General features: G+C 49.7%; 2 protein-coding genes and 1 long non-coding RNA gene across 3 annotated transcripts in view; 1 reads left to right on the top strand and 2 right to left on the bottom strand.

Moving 5' to 3' along the window:
• Nucleotides 1–2,457, top strand: part of LOC124251384 (uncharacterized) — a 3,847-nt gene extending 1,390 nt beyond the window's left edge. The window contains exons 2-4 of the long non-coding RNA XR_006891745.1: nucleotides 469–718; nucleotides 904–948; nucleotides 2,321–2,457. This is a non-coding gene — a long non-coding RNA (uncharacterized LOC124251384). The remainder of the gene's footprint in view (nucleotides 1–468; nucleotides 719–903; nucleotides 949–2,320) is intronic.
• Nucleotides 2,378–9,473, bottom strand: NAPSA (napsin A aspartic peptidase). Its single transcript, XM_046684140.1, has 8 exons — nucleotides 7,303–9,473; nucleotides 7,098–7,221; nucleotides 6,788–6,906; nucleotides 6,150–6,349; nucleotides 4,911–5,033; nucleotides 4,563–4,707; nucleotides 2,881–2,979; nucleotides 2,378–2,703 (listed from the first exon to the last, which is right to left on the bottom strand). The coding sequence occupies exons 1-8, from the start codon at nucleotides 7,705–7,707 to the stop codon at nucleotides 2,518–2,520; spliced, it is 1,401 nt and encodes a 466-aa protein (XP_046540096.1). The 5' UTR covers nucleotides 7,708–9,473; the 3' UTR covers nucleotides 2,378–2,517.
• Nucleotides 9,474–13,972: 4,499 nt separating this feature from the next.
• On the bottom strand, nucleotides 13,973–15,300 carry LOC124250828 (serine/threonine-protein phosphatase 2A 65 kDa regulatory subunit A beta isoform-like). The gene has a single exon (XM_046683069.1). The coding sequence runs from the start codon at nucleotides 15,046–15,048 to the stop codon at nucleotides 14,110–14,112; it is 939 nt and encodes a 312-aa protein (XP_046539025.1). The 5' UTR covers nucleotides 15,049–15,300; the 3' UTR covers nucleotides 13,973–14,109.
• Between the last annotated feature and the right edge of the window lie 9,683 nt (nucleotides 15,301–24,983).

Genomic DNA, 24,983 nt, shown 5'->3' with positions numbered 1-24,983 from the left:
TCTCTCTGGGTCTCTGTCCCCCTCTCCCTGGGTCTCTGTCCCCCTCTTTCTGGGCCTCTGTACCCTCTCCGTAGATTTCTGTCCCCTCTAGGTCTCTGTTCCTCCTCCTTGTGTCTCTGTCCTCCACTCCCCTCCTTCCCCCCACTCTCTGGGTCTCTACCTATCCATCTGAGTCTGTTCCCTCTTATCCTGACGACCTTCCAACCTGTCTTTTCCCCTCGTCTTTCTCTTTCCTTCCTCTGTCTCTGCCTTTTCTCTTTCTCTCTGTCCCCTCCCCAGGTCTCTTCCTCCCCGCATGTCTCTTTCACCCCCTTCTGAGTCTCTGTCCCCCTCTTTCTGAGTCTGTTCCCACTTCTTTGGGACTCTGTCCCCCCGCTGTCCTTCAGTCTCTGTCCCTCTCTCTGGATCTCTGTCCCTTTCTCAGGCTCCCTCACCCCCATGACCCCCTCTAACCCCCATCCTGGCCAGGACTCGAGGCTGCGTCACTGCAGAGAGAGTTGCAGAAGTTGGGCCTGTCCTGCGGACCAGGCAGGTAGTTTCCCTTGCCCCCCGGACCCTGGGCTCCCCCGCTGCCCCCGCCGATCCAGAGTCCTCGTATCCTCGGGCAGTCCTCAAGCCCCCCTGGGACCCAGGAGAGCAGAGCAAAGACACTGGGGCTTCCTACTCTTCTCCGCCCAGGATTCTGGTGTATCCCCAGGCAGAAGCAGCGGATCCTAAGGTGAGGGTCTGGGCTTGGGTTGAGTGAGGCTTCTGGGCAAGTCCAGGGAGGGGGTGGGGGTGGGGGCTGGAGCAGGAGTTGGGTAGGCAGTGGGGCTGGGAGGGGGGGCCAGGGTAAGGACCTAAGTCCGCCCTCCTCCCTTATACCCCCCTCCCCCCTCTACTTTTCTCTTGCGCTGTTGACAGCAGCCAGGCACGGGATCAAGTGACCAAATCAGCATTTTTGCAGAGGTCAGAAGGTGGGGGAGAGGGTGCGGGCTGGGGGGGGGGGGGGGCGCTGGGAATAGGGGGGAATATGGGATGAACCTCGGGATTAGAGGAGGGAGGAGGCAGCGGGCGAGGAGTAACAGGATGGTCCAGACTCCATCAGGCCCTGGGAAATGTGGATGCCGTCACTCCCTAATGGCCCTCCCCGGCCCTACCAGGGTAGATGGGGGATTGGGGAGCCTGGATTCCCCACCCATCGGAGGGCTTCTGGAGGCACGAGGAGGGCTCAGGTTACGGGACACCCAACCCTGCAAACGGACCGGGGGAAGTGGACTCGGCTTCTGGCGACAGACACCAGGAGGGGGGAAGCCAATGTCTGTCCACGTCTGCAGACCCTTTCCCCACCCCTCCTCCTTCCCTATCTATCCTTTCCTGGTCCTCAAGGCACAAAAATTCCCGAAAGCTCCAAACTCTCACCGCCGTCATCCTCGGCACCCCCTCCTAACTCTCCCTGCCCCATTCCCTAAGGCCCTGGAATTGGGGAAGGGTCTTCCCCTTTCTGATTTCTAGGACCCCTTCGGTTCCTCCGCCCCCATTCCTATCCGTACCCTTTCCAGGAAAGAGGGTCTCCCGGACACTAAAGCTGAAAATATGGGGACTCTCTGCCTACGATTCTTGGTGCCCCGAGACCCTCCAAGTACTTTGGCCGCTAAAGCTCCTTATTGAAGGGGATCTCTCCGCTGTAATCTTTGAGGCCCCGTCTCCCGAGTCCCCCACCTTTAAAACTACGATTTGGGCTGTCTTACCGCCCCCAGACCCTGAGCCTTCTCCCCCTCTCCCGTACTCACCCCAAGTCGAGGCGGGGCGGGGATGGGGGAATCCGGGGCTGGCGATGGGGGGAGGGGTGACCCAGACCCGGCAGCTCTGGGCGGCAAGAGGCTGCGGAGGGGGGAGTGACATCATCGCCGGAGGAGGGGCAGCACAGCTCCCCCCAACCCGGGGGCTTCAAGCTCCGCCTTTATGGCGGACCCAGGGGTCCCGGGATCCCAAGGGGAGGGAAAAGGAACGGGAGATGAAGTCTGCGGAAATGGTATCCCCTCCGCTTAGAACAAGGGTTGGAAAACCCTTTACGATTTCACTCCCCCCCCCCCCCCACTGCCACCTGTCGCTGCCGTCGCGACCTGTCGCCTCCTACGCATGTTGTGGCTGCACCCGCCCCCGGCAGGGCGTGAACACGGGTTGGACTACAACGTCCGTGTTGCTCCGCGGTGTGGGGCGCCTTGGATGAAAGGCAGTGTAGGCGCGAGGCCTCATGGGATTCGTAGTATAAGACCCCGGTATCGGTGTGAGCCCTGGAAAATAGGAGCGCCACCTTTATCCTCCCTTTCTTCCTCAGCTCCAGAGAGCGAGACACTAATTTTACTCTTCAAAACTCACGAGCTTAAAAAAAAAAAGAGGCGATCCAGGTGGGTTCAATGGAAATAGTGGAGTATTTTACTGAGTAGCGGTGCCTCTGCTACGACCCTTTGCGCATGCGCCTAACTGGGGCGTCCACCGGAGAACTGCGCCTGCGCGGGTCCAACCCCTTCGACGTCACGCCCCGCGAGGACGAGCGCGCGCCAGCCCCACTCGGGCCCCGCCGTTCACGTCCCCACGGTCGAAGACGGCCACGAAGCTGCCCAAGAAGACGTCACCGAGGATCCAGAGGGGCCCTGTGGGTGGAGGCACGTCCAGGGCCGCAAAGCCGGACAAGCAGAGGCGGACGCCACCCCGAACAATCTGCAGGGCGACAACGCGGGCAATGGGGTGACAACACGGCCACCGGGCCCGCCCCTTCCCCGGGAGCCAAAGCTTCGCCCCGCCCACTGCCCCGGGCACTGGAAACGCACTCCCAGTTCCACCCTCTCAAGCCTCATTGAATTGCATCACTCTGACGTCATTGAGACGGCCACCTACCTGGATGACGTAGTCCTGGGCCGTGAGGGTAAACCAGGTCCCCGCAAGGAGGAGGGACACTGGAGGGAGCCTTGGGATTGTGGAGCACTGGAGGAGGTACTGCGGGAGAAGAGGGAAAAGCGGAGATGAGGGCTTCCTGCTCCGCTCAGTTCCTTCCGTGGCCCCCCAGTGCCGTCGGGTAGTGTCCACATTGGGCAGCTGGCTGTTCAGGGGCTCGGGTGGTGAGGCTCTGCCGCCTTCTCTAGCCTTACCGGCTCCTCCCTCACCCCTATATAATTGTTGCCACTTCCTCTAGTCTCTTATTCAGTCAAATCCTTCTCCTCTGTCTAATTGTAGATCCAAAACTGGTGGCCCCTGGGCACCAGCCGGGGCCCAGGGAATCTGGGGCATGGCAACACAGGTGACAGAATGTCAGGAGGGGCACTCCCAGCAGGCTAGGGGGTGTAGCTCAGGGGTAGAGCGTTTGGCTGCAGATCAAGAGGGTCCTAGTTCAACTTCTGGGTCCCTCCTGGTGGTGTTTGAATTTATTGCCAAACACAGATAAATGGTTTCCCTGGTATCACGTTCTATTTAACAGCAATGTCTGCAGTCGCCTTCACCACACTCCCCCAGCCCGGGTTATTTTTTCAGGTGTCTTCTCTCCCCTAGCATAGTAAAGTGCGGTAGATTGACCCACTATTGTCCAACGAAGCAATTCTTAGCTGTTTATTTGTGGATCCTTGCCCTTTATAAGTGATGTCAAAGATTGATAAGATTGAGAAGGACAAATAGACAACTGAACAGGAATGAAAAAATATTGATTAACTTACCAACAAATTGACACTGCATACAATCAAAGGCTTCGTGTGTATTGTGACTCCACAAGTGAAAAGTGTGGGTAGTTATATTTTGACAGTCTGGGCTAGCATAGTTCACATTGCTGTTTCCTTCCAGCCCAGGCAGCCCCACTCCCTTGACCACTGTGATCTAGCTGCTTCCCTTGCTCATTACAAGCCTGTATTCTCGGCATTTGACTCGGAGCCTCACGAACTGAGTTTTCTCCCCTATCCCAGAAGCGCCAAAGAGCACGGTGATAGAGTCACAGAAATTCGGACCTGGAAGGACCCACTCCTGCCCGGAAACTGCAGGGCCTCCTGAGGTGGAAGTGGGTGGGCAGCTCTCGGGGTGCACCGTGCCCCACTCCGTGCGGCTTCTGTGGGGCTAGCTCTCCTCCCATGCCTCGCTGCTCCTGCCCTGTCGCCTTTCCCTGGGTGTCAATGTTCCCTGAGGCTGCTCCCAGGACCTCCTCTCTCTCCCAGGGAGGGCCCCCCCACCTCCTTGGCTCTGATGGAGTCTAAGGGCTGGTGGCCCCTGACTGTGATTCCTGAGCTTCTTTCACACCACCCCTAGGTGTCCCCAGGCCCCCAGGCTCCTGCTCCCATCCAACCCTGAATAAACCCGCACTATCTCCTCCCATCCACTGAGTCACTCAGAGGAGACCCCTGGGAGGTGTCCTTCCTCCTCCCACCCCCCACCCCCCAGCCTGTAACTCGCAAGGTTCAGGGCATCCTGCCCTAGAATACCTCCCACCCACCTGATTCCCACCTGATTCCCTCCCTCGGGCCCCAGCATCCTGGGCAATGTCTTTCATTAAGCCCCCGTCAGCCTCCCCAGCCGACATCCACCGGACGCCATGTCCTCACCTCCCCCGCTAGCAGAGGGATTCCCCCAATGGCTGCATGCAAGGCTCGGATCTCCTCAGTGGGTCCCGTGATTAGAGACGTGCCTGTGTCCAGAATGGCAGCACAGCCCTGGGCACAAAGAGTCAGCCCTGTGCCCACCTTCACACTGTGAGGCAGAAAGGGGCACTCGTTGGAGCCAGCATCCCAGAGTCCCGCCCCCGCCTCCCCCTGCCTCAGACCCTGGAGTCCAGGCCCCCAGCCCCTCCTCCCTCAGACCCAGGAGTCCAGGCCCCAGCCCCTCCTCCCTCAGATGCAGGAGTCCAGCCCCCAGCCCCTCCTCCCCAGTACACAGGAGGCCAGGTCCCTCACCGCTCCATGTGGATCTGCCAGTAGGCAGGGATCGTGACTGGCACGAAGGTGAGGGGTGGGATGTAGTGGGCTGGGTCTGAGCCGCCCAGAACCAGCTCTCCTCCATCAGCCGCCTCAGGGTCCCTGCAGAGGCAGGGGGCTGTCAGTGTCTCGACGGTTCCCCTGTCAGCCCCGGGAGTAGCCAGGGAAGGGACATCCTGCCAATGGGGTGGTTTCTGGGTTCTAGGTCGGGTAGTGGGATGCAGGCCTAGATGCTGGGACTGGAAGCAAGGCAAGAAGTGGAGAGAAATGGGGCATTTCTTGGTGGAGGTTAGGATTTTAGGGTTTTGGGGGCTTCCTGAAGTGAGCACGGGACTTGGTTTGGCTGTGGAAGGTAAAACATTGGGGGGGGAGGAATTTAAGTGGAGCATTGGGGTTTCTGAATTGGCTCTGGAAGGTGTGATTGTGTAGGGGTGGGGTGGCTTCCTAGGTGGATGGGGAGACTTTCTGAGTTGCATGTCTCCCGGTTCAAAGGGTTACATTGCTGAGCTGGTTGTAAGTGATAGGAAGAGGGGGTGGGAGGGGACTTCCTGGAGGTGTGGGAGGGCAGGGTCTGCTAGCAGGTGGATGGGACTTCCTGAGTAAGGTGGACATCGGGGTAACTGAAAGAGGCGTAGGATTTTCTGCATGTGAGGGATGGGCCTCCCCAAGGGGAGGTGGAGACTTCCTGGCTGGTGGGTGGGACTTTCTGAGGGTTAGGCTGGGCTTTCTGAAAGGTGGGTGGGGCTTCCTGGCTTCTGGCGTGTATTCTCAAATGGAATTTGGGCTTTCTTTATGGTGAAGGGGGGCTTCCTAAGTTCAGTATTTGATTGGGTAGGGTATAGATTTCCTGGTTTGAGTTTGAAACATGGAGCATTTAAAATGATGGTGAGTTTCTTTAGTAGGTCTTAAGGTGTTGTTTAGTGAGTAGGACTTCTGAATAGGGGTCAGGTGTTTCTTATATTGGGATAGTGACTTCCTGAATGGAGGATGCAACTTCCTGTATTGTGGATGACTTCCTAAGGGGAGAAGGGCTCAGTGACTTCCTGAATGGAGGGTGGGACTTCCAGTGTTGGGTGGATGACTTCCCAAGTGGAGAATGGCTCAGTGGCTTCCTGAATGGAGAGTGGGACTTCCTTTATTGCTTAAGGGGCTTCCCAAAGGAGGGCAGAACATCCTGCTTGGGGCTAGGACTCAGGAAGGTGGCCCCTCCCCTGTTACCTGTTGAGGTAGAAGGAGAAGACGGGCTTATCCAGCAGCCCCTCGTCCACCAATGTATCCAGTGGGGGCCGAACTCCTTCCACGGCCAAAATGGGGAAACCGAGGCCCAATATCCCATCGAAGTGGGCAATAGTGAAGATCAGGCTGGGCTCTGACAGGGCCTCCCCAAAAACCACTGATGCACCCGTGATTCCCCCAATCTAGGGGTAGATTCAAATGGGGGAAGTTACTTTTGGGAGGACAGTTCCTACATATCCCTGGGATCTCCCAAAATAAGGCATGAATCCCAGGTCTGGGGACCTCTGGGAACAACGCCAGCTGCCTAGGAAGCTTTCCTCTTCACTTAACAAGGCCTGCCCCTCTACCCAGAAAGCCCCGCCCCTCCATGGGAAGCCCCACCCCTTTTTACAAGGAAGCCCCGCCCCTCATTGGGAGGCCCCACCCCTTCTACCTAGGAAGCTCCGCCCCTCTACCCCAGTAGCCCCATCCCTTTTACTTGGGAAGCCCAGCCCCTCGTTGGGAAGCTCCACCCCTTTTGCCAGGGAAGCCCCGCCTCCTCAAGCCCCTCTCTAAGCTAGATGTCTTAGACGTTAGGCTTCTCCCAGCCTCAAGCCTCCCTGGAGTCAAAGGTCACGCACAGTCAGCTTGTCCTCACTCAGGATGCCATTTAGCCGCCCGGTTCCATATTGAATGGCAAACTTGGTCCCATTGGGCTTGAAGGAGCTGGAGGCTTTGGGGTTGAAGCGATGGTGGAACCCTAGGTCAGAAGGTCAAGGAGGTGTCACTGAGGGAAGGGAGTCTCCCCAATGCCTCCTGCCCCTCTGACCTTCTCACCTGTGTGGGTGTGTTAGAAGAGAAAAGGGTCCCCAAAACCCCTGGGAAGCCACCTTCTCCAGCCCCACCTCCCTTCACCCCCACTCAGCCTTATCCTGCCCCATGAAAGCTCACAGCAGGGCAGACTGAAGAAATGGCATCTCACGGACGGGACCCAGAGATTGGAGGAGCCAGTGTCAAAGACGACAGAGAAGTTCTGTGGGGGTGTTCCCAGCCCAATTTCCCCGTAATACTGGGCCTGATGGCAAAACAGGAGGAGCGTGAAGGATGAGCTTGACTTGAGGGCAGGAGGGCGGGGCCGTGTGGGGCTGTGACTCACGTTCATGTAGTCAGAGAGAGGCACGAAGATGGGCTTGTCCCCGGGGGATGGAGCCCCCATCCTGGGGGGTTTTGCTGGCTTCCCCCATCCCCTCAGTGGGTTCAGGACCCCGCGTCCAGTGTAGACTCGGCGAAGAGGGATCCTGTGGGAGAGGAGGACACCCTCTATAACACTTTCCCAAATAAGACTTAATGACAATGTAAACGTCTCCTTGGCTCTACAATAACAGCCGTTCCCGGAGACCCTACCAAACCATGATGACAGATTTCCCCCAAAGACTCTACAGAGTAAACCATCCCGAACAAACCTTCCCCCAAACCTTTCAACAAGTGACATTTCAAATAACATAAAATAAGCCATTCCCAGGGAACGGACATTCACAGAGTTTCCCAAAAACCCTAACATAAAACTAGCCTTGGCAAAGACCCTTTCGTGCCTCAACTCATGATGTCAGAGACCATTTCCCCAACCGCTGGGGGAAAGGATGTCAATGCCAAATCCCAATTTCATTGCTTCCACTAAAGTACCTTCCAGATACATCAAAGACTTAGTGTGCAATTTAAAATGATTAGAGCACTGGAAGGAAGGAAAGTGGTCAACTCTAGGAAGAGAAAGGCTTTTCTAAGCATGATACCAAGATCATGTATCATGGAGGGAATATCGATGAGGTTGACTCTAAAATGACAAACTTCTGCACCCCCTCCCTCCAACACAAAAAGCTGCAAATAAAGCCAAAAGAAAAAGGAATCTGGGGAAAATAATTACAAGTTGTATGTCTCAAAGAGTTAATATCTCTAAGAAGCAAGGAGCTTCTGAAAATAAATAAGAATAAGATAAATAACCCAGTGTTGGGAGACACTTCTCCAGGAGTCTCTTGTATTTCTGCAGAGACACTGACTGCTTTTGTCCAGACTGTCTTTTCAAGGATTTTGTTTAGTGAACAGCATTGAAAGAGAGACAGTGTCTCTCTCTGGAGCAAATGGCGGGCAGGCATATGATCCATTATAAAAGATTCAGGTTCCCTAAGCTTAGGGTTCTTCTCCTGTGGTGCACCTCACTGCCCTCTTTATTTCACCCTGTGGGAACGGTGATTCAGAAAACTAGCACAAATGCTGATGGTCTGGCTACTCCTCTTGCTGGGCGTAATAAACCGTCCTCTGTCTCTGATCTGGGAGTCTTGTGTCTTTTACCAGCAGCCATGAAACTGCGGCAAGCTGACTTCACAGTTCTTGACATTCAGTAGGAAAATGGGCCAGGGACACACACAAGGAATTTTCAAAAGAAGTACAAACCGCTTCCAAATACATAGAAAGATGTTCAACCCCAGTAGTCACCAAAGAAATATGAATGACAAGAACGAAAACCTTTTTTTCGACTTGTAGATTAGCAAAGAAAGACAAATACTCACTCTTGGCTGGAGGGTGTAGATTGATAGAAAGTTTCTAGAAGGTGCTTAGGTAATGGTATCCTGGCGCTTGAAATTGTACACATCTTTCAACCCAACTAAGTTTCAGTGCTAGGAATTTTATCTACAGATCCTTGGACAAGGGCGCAAAGATGTGTTTATGAGGACGTGTCTGATTTTGAAAACCGGAGACCAACCAGTGGCCAACACTGGGTCTGGTTCTGGTCTGCTATAGAACGTGCATAGAATGGAATCCATTAAACCACTAAGAAGGAGGAAGTGTCTCTCTATGCCGGTGGTTGCCAAACCTTAGCGTGAAGCTTCCGCTCCACCTAGAGCAGGGGTGATAGGCAACATTTTCTGTAAAGGCTTTGCAGGCCATCCATCTCTGACACAATTCTGTCAATGTAGCACCAAACCAGCCGTAGACAACATGTCAACGAATTTCCATGGCTGAGTCCCATTAAAATTTATTTGCAAAAACAGGTGGCAGGCTGCATTTGGCCCTGGAGCTGCGTGTTTGCCAACCCCTGACCCAGAGGGCTAGTTAAAGTTCAGAACTCTCAGTTTCTGATTGAGTAGGTCCCAGTAGCACCCAAGAATTTGCATTTCTAAGTTCCCAGGCAACACTCAGAGAATCACTGCTCTTTGCATTGACTTGGGAAATGGCCATGATCTATTAGGTTCAAAAAGCGGGTTAGCAAACATCATGTGCGGTCATATTTTTGCACCTGCCTGCAGCCACTCCTTGGAGCCCCGGGCCCTCACTCACAGCTGTGTCCCCTCCTTGACTCGGTCTTGGAGACGCTTGAGAATGTGAAGTGGGGAAAAGGGTTCCTGGAGGAGGACCCTCCTTCCCCCTCAAGAGTTGCGGGGGTGGTGGAGAGAAGGGCCGGAGGTGGGGTGGGGGGGGGAGGGGAGAGACAATGAGTGAGGCACCAGAGGTGGGAGCGGAGCGGGGAGAAAGGTCACTGGGGTCCCCAGAACTGGACTTCTTGAGACCTAAACAGTTTGGAAGATGCGAATCTGGCGGAATTTCAGTTTAAATGTCACAGACTTGGGTCTCCAAGATCTGCTGGGGGTGGGAGTGGGTCGTGTGTCTGGTGACCCCAATACCAGATCATCAGAGATCAGACTGGAATTCGCGCTGGAGCAGAGGAGGAGGGGTCCCCAAGCAAGGGTCTCAGGGGTGGAAGATCTTGGACTAAAAGGGATGGGGTCTCAGGAGATGTCAAGGGGAGAGCTGCGTTTGCAGATCTGGGAACCCAAGAAATAGGAGTCATGGATCTTGGGGTGCCAGGTTTGGGAGCCCCAGACCTGAAGGGCAAGAGGGGGAGAGCCTGTCCCAGGTTTGGGGTAGTGGGGGGGGTCCCCAGTACCGGATCAGGGTGGCCCCGGAGGGCTGGACGGTCAGCAGCAGCAGCAGCAGCAGCAGCCGAGACATCTCTGGGGACCGGGGTGTGGCCCCCGCGGCCCGCGGTTCTCTTTTCTTCCCCCGGAGACTCCGCCCGGTCCACCGCCCACCGCCAGGTTCGGAGGTGACCAGAACAGGAAGTCTCTCGGTGGGCGACCCGTGGGGGGGGAAGACGGTGGTATTTTTGGAGGGATGTGCGGTGTATATTTGTAGGGCGGCCAGAAGCCTTATCCTGCGTCCCTGGGCGCCTCACTCCCAATTTCAATGATGCTGGGGGGGGGGGGTCCCTGCTCCCCCCGCCCCCGCCCCCCATCCTTTAGCTGCTCTCACTTTTACTTACAACTTTCACTTCGCTTTTCTGAGACTCATTAACCACAAGGGTTTTCTTGGGCAACACAGGGCGGGGCGGGGTGTTTGCGAAGGGTCCAGGGGAAGGGAGAGGAGGCCAGACGAGAGGCCTCCACCCCATCTTAAGTGGGCCTGCCGGAGTGCCGGGGCCCCCACTCTTCAGTGCTTTATTTGGAAAATAGTGAAACACACATAAAAATAGCCCACCGACCCATCACCATCGAAAAAACATAGCAGTAACTCGCAATGTCTCTCTCTCTCTCTTGCCTGGCCCCCTCGTCCCTCATTAAGATTCTCTAACATTAACAAGCATCAGAAAACCTAGTGAAAATGCAGATTCCCGGGAACCCCCTCTGAGATTCTGATTCCAAAGGCCTGAGAGGCAGCCCAAGAATCTGCATTTTAAACAAGCTCTCTGCTCATGGGGCCACAAGCCTTCCTGAGCACCTCTACTCCATCTTTTTGGTTTTCTAGCTTAGCTTGACACAGCAATACCAGCCTGCCCGTTTTTTAAAGCAAATAAAGGTAAACTTTACTTATTGATCAGCAACTTATTTATTTTTTTTCCACTTAATTGTATACTTCGGACTTAAAAAAAATTAGATGCAACTTACGTATAGTAAAACGCACAAATCTTAAATTCACAACACTGCAGCTTCATTCATTTTCCCTAACATATTATTACGAAGATTTTTTAAGCATATAGAAAAAGTTCCAAGAAATTATATAGTAAACCCCCATTAGCCACTCCCTTGATTGTTCAGTTAACATATTTTGCTGAGGGCCGGCCCGGTGGGGTGGTGGTCGAGTTTGCTCTGCTTCAGTAGCCTGGGGTTCATGGGTTCAGATCTCGGGCACGGACCTACTCCACTCATCAGCCATGCTGTGGTGGCGTCCTACATTCAAAGTAGAGGAAGATTGGCACAGATCTTAGGTCAGGGCCAATCTTCCTACCAAAAAAGACAAAAATAAAAAACAACATATTTTGCTGGATTTTCTTTTTTTTTTCATTGAACACAATTTTATTGAGCACCTACTAAGTACACTAGACACTCACCGAGGTGCTGGTGATACAGCAGAAGACAAAACAGACACAAATCCCTGCCCTTACAGAGCTCCTGGAGCTCACATTCTGGTGAAATCAAGATAGGCAAACTAAGCCAGGGAGAAAATGACCAAGTTATGAGCCAAAGAACAATTCTTCTGAGGAGGAACCAAAGGATTCTCTGTTTAAGTCAGAGAGAAACAATGAAGTCTCTAAGGGGTCACCCGAAAGACAGGGCCCTGCTGAGCTCTCTGACCCAGGCCTGAGAAAGCAGGGCTCCCTGTCTCCCCTTTACCACAGTCTTGGGGGAAGGCCAACGCACAGGGCTCCCGGGGGGGACACGGGCATTCAAAACCAACCGCACTTCCAGCCCCACAGTAAAGCAATGGTTGTGCATATTCGTTACAAGAATCAAGACAACAGTCTCTCAAATGTGAACTTCAAGGAGGAACATAATGTGCAGGTGATAAAAAAGAAAAAGAACCATGAAACTAAAATGAAAATGTTTACACCATAATAGGTTATTAAAATCAGAACATAGAAAAGATTTTTGCTTAGGAAAATATTTAATCCTTAGCCAAAAAAGGAATAAAATAGAAACTTCATATAAGATAATTTGGCAGTTTTAAATGCAGGCAGATAATTTCTGATTTCAAATATTCTGTTTTTCTGAGGTAAAACAAACTTGAAAGTATTTGGTCAACCTTGGTTTTATGTAACGGTTTAACGTACAAAGTTTTTTAGGAGTCTTTGGGCCTTCACAAAACAGAGCAGGGCTCCCTGGGTGTAAAAGAAAGTTGTGAATCAACGAAAGAATTCAAAAACCAAAATGGAAACAAGCAAACTACACAGCAAGATGCACTGAGAGAAAAAGAAACTACAGTGAAACCTCGCTAATTAAAATTCATTAGGGACAAGGCAAGTTTGATTAGGTGAAAAATGTAAATAAATTTTTAAAAAAATATTTAAATTCTCCATGAAATACATATGTATATATTTCGGGGATAAAGAGTAAATTGAAAGCATGTGAAAAAAAGATATGGTCTCATAAAGATCCTCATGGAAGGCATTTTAATATAATTGAAAAGAGTGATTAGTAATTGGCATATCAACTAGTAAAAGGGTGCTTTTTAAAGAGAGCTTTAATATTGTTTAATTATTGTTTAAGTAGTTCAGACACAACAGGCTTCCTTCCATACCGTTAATTCACTTCAGCAACCCCTTCAGCTTAACTCATCAAATTCTAGGAAAAATTAATGAGGTTTTACCGTAAAAGTAGAAAAATGAACATTTCAAATGATTAGATTCCAACATCACCCGTACAAAAAAATGAGTAATGAACTTCAGTTTGGAAAGTGCAATGTAGCAAGGACCAGGTGTTCACACAGCTGGAAGCAGAGCCAGGTAAAGAGCAGGAAGTGCTCCCAGGGTTATACCAGTGGTTCCTTTACTCATTAGAAATACAAAACTGCAATCTGGCAATGAAACAGTATAACTACTGCTGATTGGGAGGCACTGAATTTTAAGTTTCTCAGGGGATGGAGAGAGAGAAATGTGGAATGCAGTCACAGGGGAGTGCTGGTGAAATTCAGTGAGGTTGCAACATCACACGGTAGCAGCAAGATGCGCCTGCACTTCAGGTTTCTGAATGACGTGATTACGGTCAAAATCAAGCAAACAAAAACCCAAACAACCAATACATAAACTCTTGAGTTTTCACATTCCTTTGCACGTGAGACACTGACACAGACCATCATTATCCAGGAAAAATGTGGCTTTCACCACAGTTAAATCTCGATGTGTCTCCCAAATAGAGTGTTTATAAAATAAGTTATTCTAAACCACGTACGTTTAACTTTGGAATGATGGAGAGACACACAGATACACGGATCCATCAAGAGAATCACTCCACTCCGTGTCTGGGTCCAAACCCATCCACGCTTGGTGGGGAATATTAAGTGGCTGAGGCGTGATGAAACAGTGAGGATGCAGGAGCCCAGATGGTACCAGATAAATCATTGGGAGACAATCAAGAAATGACTGTATCAAGTGTCAGGAATTGGCCACAAACAACAAAAATGGTTCTAAATACTGTTATCCCAACAAGGAAGACGAGTGAAAAACAATCCCATTTCATCTTTAGAAAGAATCAAGTCACTGAAATTTGATTTCTTGTTAAGTAGTGGTTGCCATTTGCTTGGATGAGGTCTTGAAGGTTCTCCATTTTTTCTCTACCCAGTTTAAGAACACATTGACCGGAAATCTGTGATAGGGATTTAGTAAAGTCTTTCCCTCCTGCTCCTCATTATGCCAACGCAAGCGCACTTATTGCTTCCTGTATGAAGTATTTGACATCCATGTCTTCATCTTGGCCTAACTTCTGTAGCACCGGCTTAACTTCCTCCTGCAAAGCCTCGGTATCTAGAATTGGTCCAATTTTCTGTAGAGATTTGGCACATTGAAACATTCGCTACTTGGTCTCCTGCCATTTTCAATACGATGCGCAGCATCTGTTTAGTGGTTATTTCTTGACCATAGGCTTCGGACAGTGCGTTAATGCAGAATAAAGTAGTCATTCTATGCAAGTAATTAGGATCATTTTGCCATTACTAACACTTTGGGAACAATGGTATTTTGGGCCCACTCTGTACCAAACTTCTGAACTAGTTTCATGAGGTTGCTGATGGCGGCTTCACAGATGGCATATACATGGTCCATAAGCCAGGCCATACATAAAGAATTCAGCTTTTCCTCAAAGAATTCCATGCCCAGCTGGCCCACCAGCAGAGGCATGTACTCAATGATGGCCAGCCGGACCCTCCACTTGGCATCTTCAGCCAGCTCCACGATGGCAGGAAGGAGAAACTGAGAGAGCTGATGGTTGCCAATCACTTCATTTACACAGTCTAAATTGGAGATGATATTCAAACAAACTTCAGGACACTCATCCTTTAACTGAGCTAAAAAAAGAAGTAAAAGATGTTCAATAGTATTCTCTTTGCCCAAAATTGTAGACAATCCCATAATTACAGAAGCTAGAGCTGATTTGACATATTGATTTGTATCACACACTAATTCCTTTCTATAGGGCAGAATTTGATTCGTAATGATGGTCTCTCTGCCTTCAGTGGGCAAGTTCTCACAAAGTTCTCTGACTTTGTGGGCAGCAGCTGCTCGGACCTCAGCTTCGCAGTCTTGAAGTAGGTTCTGAAAGGCGGGGATGAGGTCATTTACGGTGATTTTAGGACCCACAGCTTTCTGGAGCTCTGAAAATTTGTTAGCTACCATATAGCGAACTCGCCAGGATTTATCTTCCGCTGCTTGTCGAAGGGTGGGCATCCCCAAAGCCTCAAGGTCATCCTGAGACAGTAACTGAGCAATACTGACACAAGCTTCCACAGGTAGGAGGCGCACTGAATCCTGTTCATCTGAAGCTAGATGAGTCAACAACGGAACAATTTCACTTTTCACACTGTCTAATTCCAAAACTTTTGCAAATTCACCCAACTTGGAAGCAGCAGCACGTCGTACCATTGGTGTGTCATCTGAGCACAAGGAACGAAAAAGTATTGTTTAATTTCTGCTTTGAGAGCATTTGAAGCCCTGGGATAGCAAACGCTGCACAAACCACAGGCAGATGTGCGAGAAGTGAACCAATAGCCACTCGCCCAGGCGTTTCACCAGAGGTGCAAAACGAGCTTCCAGAGCCACAGGAGTATGCTCCTGGGAGATCTGCCTCGGGGACTCCACCGCCTTGTCGCGAAACACAGTCTCTTCCACCGTCGCCAGGCTTTCCAAAGGAGGCAGCAAACAGTGGGCAAAGTCAGGACCTCCCAGCAGGCCGGTGAAATTTCCCAGCTGCTCTGCAACAGCTAACGGTGCCTCATCTTCATCATAAATTGTATCTGTAAGGAATGGCGGCAGTTCAGTTCGCGTCCTTTCTCCTCCAAGTGCTAGAGCAATTGTGGATAACTTCTTAATACTGTTGAGACGGGGCTGCACGTCCTCATTGCGCAGCTCGTCGATTAAAACCGCGATCGGATATAGCGAACCGTCTCCATCTCGGCCTGCTGCCCCGGGGCCAAGCCCGGGCCCTGCAGTGTCCGCCACGTTCTTTCTCCTCCCGCTGGTTGCCGCCACCCGCCCCGCGAACCGGCCCCGCCCCGCCCCCCGCCCCGCCCCTCGAGGATTTTCATTACATGTCTATCCAGCTGACTGTCCTTCTATCCATCCAGCAAACCATCTGTTTTTATTTTATATATACATATACGTATATATATCAAATAATTTTCAAACATCATATTCTTCACCCTGAGTATTTACATCACCAGCTAGATGGATTTCTACCCAAGGACCGGAGTAACCACACCCAGATCAAGAAATAGAACATTTCCAGGTCCCTAGAAGGTTCCCTCTCACTGTCTCCTAGTCAGTGTCTCCAAAGGTAACTAATACCCTGACTTCTATGACCACGGTTTCTGCTGTTCTTGAATGTCAAATAAAATGAATCACATGGATTCTTCTTTTGTGTCCAATTTTTTTTTTTTAAAGATTTTATTTTTTCCTTTTTCTCCCCAAAGCCCCCCGGTACATAGTTGTGTATTCTTCGTTGTGGGTTCTTCTAGTTGTGGCATGTGGGACGCTGCCTCAGCGTGGTCTGATGAGCAGTGCCATGTTGGCGCCCAGGATTCGAACTAACGAAACACTGGGCCGCCTGCTGCGGAGTGCGCGAACTTAACCACTCGGCCACGGGGCCAGCCCCTTGTGTCCAATTTTTATCACTCAATATTATGTCTTTGCATGCCTCTAAAAGAACGTATAGATCTACCTCATTCCTTTTTCCTCAAACATGTAATTATGGAAAATTTCAAACATACAGCAAAATGGAAAGAATTTTAGTGAACGCATGTATACCCACCACTTACATTCTACCATCAACATTTCGCTCTATTTGCTTTATCACATTTTTATCCACCCAACTAGGGGGCTTCTTCCCCACCAGGGGAGATTTGGCATTGTCTGGAGGTTTTTTGGGGTTTTTTTTTTTTTTGGCTGAGGAAGATTGGCCCTGAGCAAACATCTGTTGCCAATCTTCCTCTTGTTTTGTTTGAGGAAGATTGTCCCTGAGCTCACATCTGTGCCAGTCTTCCTCTATTTTGCATATGCGTCACCACCACAGCGTGGCTGCCAATGAGTGGTGTAGGTCTGCACCCAGGAACTGAACCCGGGCAGCCAAAGCGGAGCATGCAGAACTTAACCACAAGGCCGTGGGGCGGCACCTGGAGATATTTTTAGTTGTCACAACTCCGATAGGGATGCTCCTGGCCTGTAGCGGTAGCAGCTAAGGAGGTTGCTAAGCATCCTACAATGCACAGGACAGTCCCCCACAACGAAGAATTGTCTGGCCCCGAATGTCAATAGCGCCAAGGTTGAGAAACCCTGCTCTGCTCGTTCCCCAATCCACCTCATTTGCTTGATTTCCAGATAAGTTGCAGGCATCGGTATCCTGCATCCCGTATACTTGAGCCCACCGCATTCTTTAAACAGCTACAGAGTATTCCAGAGCCTAAATGTAACACTATTTATATAACCTATGCCCTATGTAAATTGTCCCCCCTTTTCTATGCTATAACAACGTTTCAATAATCATTTGTGCATGTATTTTTCTGTGTACTTGTTCCATAATATCTGTGTGTCGATTCCTAGAACTACAATTGCTCCAACAAGGACCAGATGTAAGTTGTATATTTTGAAACATATTGTTTACTTCCTCCCTAGAGAGCTCGCAAGGATATACACTGCCAAAAGCAGGGGCAATAAAACCCCAATATCCCCACAGCCTTGCCATGCTAATGTTATCTGATGAGTAAAAAAGAAAATAAAAAGGGTTTCATCATTGTTGAAATATTACTTTCCTCAATTATTAATGCCGTTGAACATTTTTCCTTCTCTTTTTTTGCTATTTGTATTTCTCCCTTCGGGAATTTCTTTTATCTTTTTCATACATACACACAGACACACATAACCGCACACACAGATGAACACACTTTAAGACTCTTTAAAAAGTAAATAATTCTCCAAGACCTATTGTGAGAAACAAGTTTCTGCACCACGCCTGCGATTTTTCCCCTCCCAAGAAGTAACCACTTTCATTTCTTTCAGCTGATAATTTCGACATTATCTCCACATCTCTAAGTAACATATTTGCATTGCTGATTTTTTGATTTGTCAGTTTTAGGCATTATCCTCTGCCCTCCGACTACGGAAAGTCAGCATTTAGCTCTTTCCTCCCTCTGCCCACACTTCTTACACACTCTTTCCTCTTTAGCATAGTTACGTAAGAATTTAGGTTAGATCGATACTCGGCATTTATTATCATTTCTCATCAGGGAAGTGCATATTAAAATCACAATGCGGTGGCCCAGTGGCGTAGCAGTTAAGATCGTGTGCACCACTTTGGCGGCCCGGGGTTCGCAGGGTCGGATCCTGGACTCGGACCTACACACCGCTTATCAAGCCACACTGTCCCGGAATACCACATACAAAATAGAGGAAGATTGACACAGGGCCAATCTTCCTCATCAAAAAATAATAATTAAAAAATAAAAATTAAACAAAAATCACAATGTGGTAGCACTACATTCTCACCAGCATGGCTAACATTAAACAAACTGACAATGACAAGTGCTGCTGGGGACGTGTAGCAACTGGAACGCTCGTACGTGCCCTGCAGGTGGGAACGTAAAATAGTAGAACCATTTTGGAAAAATGTCTGACAGTAGCTCCTAAAGCTGAACATATGCTCACTCCACGACCCAGCGATTCTGCACCTGGGTGTGCCCGAGAGAAAGGAGGACTTACGTCACCAAAAGACACCCATAAGATGTTTATAGCAGCGTTATTCGTGACAGCCCCAAGCTGGAAACTTGTGTGTCCATCAGCATGAGAACAGACATGCTGAGGTTTGTATTCATTCCATGAAGTACCACTCGGCAATAGGAAGGAATGAACTGATTGATAATTCATGTCACAACGGTGGGTACCTCTCACAGTGGAAGAACACAGACACAAAAGAGTACGTACAAATGCTGTAGACTGAATGTTCGTGTCTCCTTCAAATTCATATGTTGAAACCCAACCCCCAGTGTGATGATATTCGGAGGTAGGGCCTGTGGGAGGTGATTAGATGGTGAAGGTGGAGCCCTCATGAATGGGATTATCACAGTGACCACGGGGCACTCCCTCACCCCAGCCGTCACGCAAGGACACAGGGAGAAGACAGCCGTCCAGCAACCCGGAGGCAGGCTCTCACCAGACACCGATTCACCCAGCACCTTGATCTTGGATCCCCCCCAGCCTCCCGAACTGTGGGAAGTAAATTCCCATTATTTATAAGGCACTCGGTCTATGGTGTTTTGTCACAGAGCCCAAACAGACTTAAAACACGGTACGATTCCATTCCTATTAAGGTCAGGAACAGGCAAAACAAATCTACAGTTACAGAAGTTGGAATAGCGGTGATCTTTCCGGAAGGGCATTGACTGGAGGGGGGACACGGGGGAGACATCGGGGCGCTGGAGGTGCCCTAGGCCTCAGTCTGAGTGGTGGTTACACGGGTTTCTACATCAGTAAAAATTCATCAAGTGGTCCATTTAAGATTTTGCATTTTACTTCAGGCAAGTTTACCTCAGAAACATTTTTTAAAAGAACTATACAGATGCATGCCCCAAAAACAACTCAGTGTTCACCTTATTACAACTACATAAATACTATTTCCATTTACAAGGATTGGAAAGACCTAGAGAAAAGCAGACGACTTGAGGAAGTGTACTGGTTAGCTAATGCTGTGTAACAAATCACCCCAAAACTGAGCGGCTTAAGACAGAAATAAGCATTTATTATCTTCCATGGTCTCTCTGGGTTAGAAATTTGAAAGCAGCTCAGCTGTACGGTTTTGGCTCATGGGGTTGCAGACGGACGTCAATGAGGCCGCCATCATCTGAAGGCTCCCATAAGCCGGGAGGATCAGCTTTCAAGATGGTTGAGCCCCAGCTCTTAAACTTGAGTTTCTTTTAGGATGCCACAGTAGGATTGGTCCTTAGGTGGGGGTTGGAGGAGAGGGGTCTTCAAGGATGGAGTTACAAAGGGGGCAGGTCCAGGAAGAGAGGTGGGTGTAAGACCTCCAAGTTTCAGGAAGCATCCTGAGCAGCATCATGAGGCAGTGTGGACATTGGGTGAAGGGGAACCCTAAAGGAACAAAGGCTGGAGCATTACACAAACAATGATCCAAGAGAGAGAAGGGAACACCGCCAGAGGGAAATCTTCGAGTAGGGAAAGGAGACGGGGTTCAGCGCCTGAGCAGAGGGCCGGGGCTCTCACAGATTGTCCTGACGTGGTCATAGGAGGAGCAGCAGTGCACGCGTACCTCTGCAGGTGAGCTGGTCGTGTCCCTGGGGTAAAGCCTCTGGAAGTTTCCATCTGACTGCTTCTATTTTTTTCACCAAAAGAAGAAGTGAGAATGAAGAGCAGGGGGGCGCTGTTGGTTTAGAGAAAGAAGAGGAGAAGATGAATTCTTAGAGAATGGAGAAGAAAACGGCGGAAGACTTGAGCATTGGTTCTGAGTGTCCACTTGAGGTTTGCAGTCACAGGTCTGAAGTGTGTCTGTTCACAAGCCCAGCGGGGTGAGAGCAGACGGAGAAAGCAGAGAGCTCATTTCAACCAGGACTAGGGTTTTACCAGGCAAGTATGGCTGAGGGAGAAAGAGCAAGGGAGTTAACATCATGTGTGCAAGGACACGATTATGGTGGCTGATGGTACAATCTATGCTGTCTAAGGAAGGGAGAGAGGACACGAGAGGAGGTGAGGGAAATAGAGGGAAAAAAAGGGTGGAATCAAAGGATCAGGGCTACCAAGGACATTACAGAATTGAAAGGCCCTATGTGATTCGGCCCCGTTCTCTCTCTGACAGCATCTCTTCCCTCTCCCCCTCACTTGCTCTGGTGTAGCCACATTGGCCACCTTGCTGTTCCTCAGACACCCCAGACACGCTCTTACCTCAGGGCCTTTGCATGGGCCATTCTGCCTGAGTGTTTTCCCTCCAGAAAACTTACCCACTCCCTCTCCTCCTTTAAATCTTTACTTAAATGTCACCTTCTTAGTGAAGTCTACTTGGACCACCCTATTGTACAAGGCAACTTTCCTTCTCCAGAATTTCCAGTTTCCTTTACCCTGATCTATGTTTTTCTGTGTGTGCGTGTGTGTGAGGAAGATTGGCCCTGAGCTAACATCTGTGCCCATCTTCCTCTATTTTGTATGTGAGACGCCACCACAGCATGGCTTGATGAGCGGTGTGTAGGTCCTCACCTCAGATCTGAACCCGTGAACCCAGGGCTGCCAAAGCAGAGTGTGCAAACTTAACCACTACACCACCGGGCCAGCCCCACGATCTATGTTTTTTCATAGCACTCAACACCTTGTAACATTGCATTAACTCTAAGATGTCATTGGTTGTAAGCCACATGCATCTCAGAATAAGGGATACCGTCTATACTGGTAATTTACTTATTACCTTTAACGCCCGTTTCCCCATTGGAATCTAATCTCCACGGGGGCTGGGATCTTGGTCTGTTTCATTTGTCGCTGTGTCCCCAGCATCTAGGACAGCGCCTGGCATCTAGCAAATACTCAATAAATCTTTAAACAACCCTCTGTGAGCACCCCCTGCTGTAGATTTCCCTGACACAGCAGATGGAGAGTCGGTTTCTCTGCAATAACTCTCACCTCATCCCCCGTCCTCTTTCTCAGCAGCTGGAATACCCAGTCGGGACCCCTCAGAGTCTCCGCAACCGGATTCTGCACCATCCAGTCCTGATGCTAACTCACGTCGATTAAGCGATCTCTGAGAAGCCTTGCCTGCAAATTCTTAAGTGGCCACACGGTGGTGGTGTGGGCCAACTTTCCCAGCCAAGATCAGCTCTTTTCCCCAGTGAATGAACCGGTCTGTTCATTCGACTTAAATCATTGTGCTCCAACAGGATTTATTAAGCACCTTCCCCAAGGTAGCACTTTTTTTGTTTGTTTAATTTTTAAGCTTTACCTCCCCAGCTTTTTGAGCTGGATCCTGGAACACATCAGGCTGTTTCAAGTCTCCCTGCTTTTGCCCCTGCCATTCCCGCTGCCTGGGATGCCTACTCCACGTGAAAGGAACAGAGGAAATGCTTCCCCTGGACTGTCTCCTGCTCAACAGAGTGTGGAAATTAATTAAAGAAACCCTAAATTGGGGTCCTCAAGGCCTGTAGGGGGAGCTCTCAGGCCCTCTCACACATCAGTCAATTACACCAAACAGGAAGAGACAGAAGTTGCATCTCCAACAGGATGCAGAAAGTAAAGCTACTTTACTACTGAAGGAAGATTTCTCTCCTCACCCAGCAACAGCTCAGCCAATGAGAAACGCCGTAGCTCAGCCAATGAGAAACACCACAGCTCAGCCAATGAGAAACGCCACAGCACAGCCAATGAGAAACACCACAGCTCAGCCAATGAGAAACACCACAGCTCAGCCAATGAGAAACGCCACAGCTCAGCCAATGAGAAACACTTGAGCTCAGCCAATGAGAAATGCTTCAGCTCAGCCAATGAGAAGCCATTGCCTCCCTGAACTGTCACTTTCCCCGCAATGGACTTTCTTTTACAATAGCCCCTCTCTCCTGCCCTCTTTTCTCTATAAAAGCAGCTCCCGTCCTTGTTCTCTGGATTTGCCTATGGTTTGCCACAGCATGCACGTCCTGAATTGCAATTCTTTTGGCGATTCCCAAATAAACTCATTTTGAGATAAGATAACAGGCAAATTTGCTTTTTAAGTCCAGTAACTAGACGTCTTCTCAACACACCTCAGCAAATGGCACCAGGATCACCCCCTATTTTGTCACATAGGGGCTTGTGATCAGGTCAACTGCCTCTACCAGACCAGGAGGCCCTCCAGGCAAGGCTCAGGCCTGACCCCTTTCCAGATCTCCAGCCTTGCTCAGCACAATCCTACTGGGGAGGAGGAGAGGCAGGGGGAGGGGGCTCGGGATGTGACTGGACAAAGGATTATCAGATTTTTCAATCCATCATTTTATTTAATTGTCCAGCAACCTTGTAAGAAAGAGATTGTCATTCACATTTTACAGGGGGGGGGGGGAAACAGGAGCGGGGGTGGGGGGAAATGGAGGGGGGCCTGTACAGGCCATACTTGAACCTCAGTCTTCCAGCTCTAGACACCTGGGAGTCAGCTCAGACAGCTTGGCTTTCCCTCATCGCCCCTATTACTTTTGCTCGAGTTCCATTGGCCAGAACTCAGTCACGTGGTCACACCTAGCTGCAAGGGCAGCTGGGAAATGTAGTCCACGTGTGTTGCCCAGGTCAAGGGTCTGTATTTTGGTGAATGCTCAGACAGTATTGGACTCACCTGGCCCACAAGCCCTCATGATGGGACTGTGCTCCCTCTGGGATCTTATCTCACATCCTCCCCACCACCTCACTCAGCTCCAGCCACTCTGGCCTCCTTCCTGCGTTTTGAATATGCCCAAATTATTCCTACCTGAGGGCCTTTGCACTGGTTGTTCCCTCTGGCTGGAAGACACTTTCACTCAAGTGTCCTTATGGCTCCCCCTCTCACACACATTACCTCTGGAAGGTTTATTTGGGCCGAGGGGCCATTTTATTTCCACCATAACTGGGGTAGCTGCCGTCATTTCCTGGACAGGGGTTGAGGAGTTAGGCACATAGAAAGCTTAAATGTTCTGTTGGACGTTCCATCAAAAATTTGTTGCATAATCATCTGACTTTCAGCCTACTGTATTTCACATATAATTGCCAATCTATTTTCTGACATGACTTTAATATACCCTAAATTTTCTTGGGGTGCAGCTCGTATATATACCAAGGAAAGATTATAGTTTGTCTTATTGATTATTTTATTAAGACTCGGCCACAGTTTTGGAAAAGTCGCAACCCCCCCCCCCCCACCACCAGCAATGCTGCCTGAGGCATTTGGGTTGGTGATACAGCACTCCTGTGTCAGACTGAACTGTGGCCACGTGTTCGCAGTAATTCTGTATGTTCAAGTGAGATCTGCCTGCCCTACTGTTTCTCCTGTGTACTTATGTTGAAGTACGATCTCTTTAGCTTCCACTTATTCATCTTTTGTATTGCAGTTGGTGAAGTCAAATGATCATTTATTGTTGTTGTGGACATAGTTCAGCTATATTATCTCTGGATTTCACTTCCGAAGAGTAAAGGCAGAAGTCCATGTTACAAATTATTTGTGACAAAAAGAAATAGAACTAGCCGTCAGGGAAGTGCAAATTAAAACCACAGGGAAATATCGCTTCACACCCACTAGGATGGCTATGAGAAAAAAGACAGATAGTAGCAAGTGCTGACGAGGATGCGGAGAAATTGAACTCTTCCCACACTGCTGGTGGGAAATCAAACGGGGCGAGCAGCCTGGCAGGTCCTCCAAAGTTAAATGTCGAGTTACCATATGGCCCAGAAACCCACTCCTGCATATATACCCAAGAGGAATGGAAACATAGGTTTACACAAAAACTCCTACAGGAAAGTTCATGGCAGGACTACAATCGAGAATAGATACAACCCAAATAGCCATCGACTAGCGAACGATAAATAAACTGGCGTATCCTCATCATGGAATAGTATTCAGCCAGAAACAGACAGGAAGCACTGAGAGACGCTACAACAGAGATGGACCTGGGAAACATTATGCTAAGTGAAAGAAGCCAGACACGAAAGGACATATATTCTAAGATTCCATTTATAGGAAACGTCCAAAATAGGCAAATCCATAGAGACAGAAAGTAGATCAACGGTGGCCTAGGGCTTGAAGGACGGGGGGATTGGGGGTGACTGTTAGGAGGTATGGGGTTTCCTTTGGGGGGTGACAAAAGAGTTCCTGAATTCCTCGTGGTGACGGTTGCGACAATCCTGTGAATATACTAAGAGCTGTTGGACCGGACACTTTAAATGGGGGAATTGTCTCAGTATGTGAGTTACTTTTCAATCAAGCCGTTACCAGAAAATGAGAGGATATTGGATCAGTTACAAATGAGAACATCGGGCTGCAGTTAGCGTCAGATAACAAAATTGGCGCAGCCCGGATGCTCAGTCACCCCAGGCACTGCCTGTCGCGAATCCTCACGCCCTTCATAAGAAATACGAATGGTTCCCCCCGTTTTACAGGGGGGTCCACCGAGACCGAGAGTGACGTGATTTGTCCCAAAACCGTTGTAATTCCTCTTCAGCTTATTTCAGTCTTTTGCAACTTTTCTAATAGTGAAAAGTTAAAAACGACTTCAAACTTCCACAGGAATAAACTTAGCTCCCACACACTGGGCTCCCCATTTTGAACCTGGCCTGGTCCAGGCTTTTTGCCTCATTTCATCGTAACGAGAACGTAATAAACTCTT

This window comes from Equus quagga, chromosome 13, assembly GCF_021613505.1.
Source record: "Equus quagga isolate Etosha38 chromosome 13, UCLA_HA_Equagga_1.0, whole genome shotgun sequence".
In the NCBI taxonomy this organism is placed as follows: domain Eukaryota; kingdom Metazoa; phylum Chordata; class Mammalia; order Perissodactyla; family Equidae; genus Equus; species Equus quagga.
This window is presented reverse-complemented; position numbering and strand designations above follow the sequence as displayed.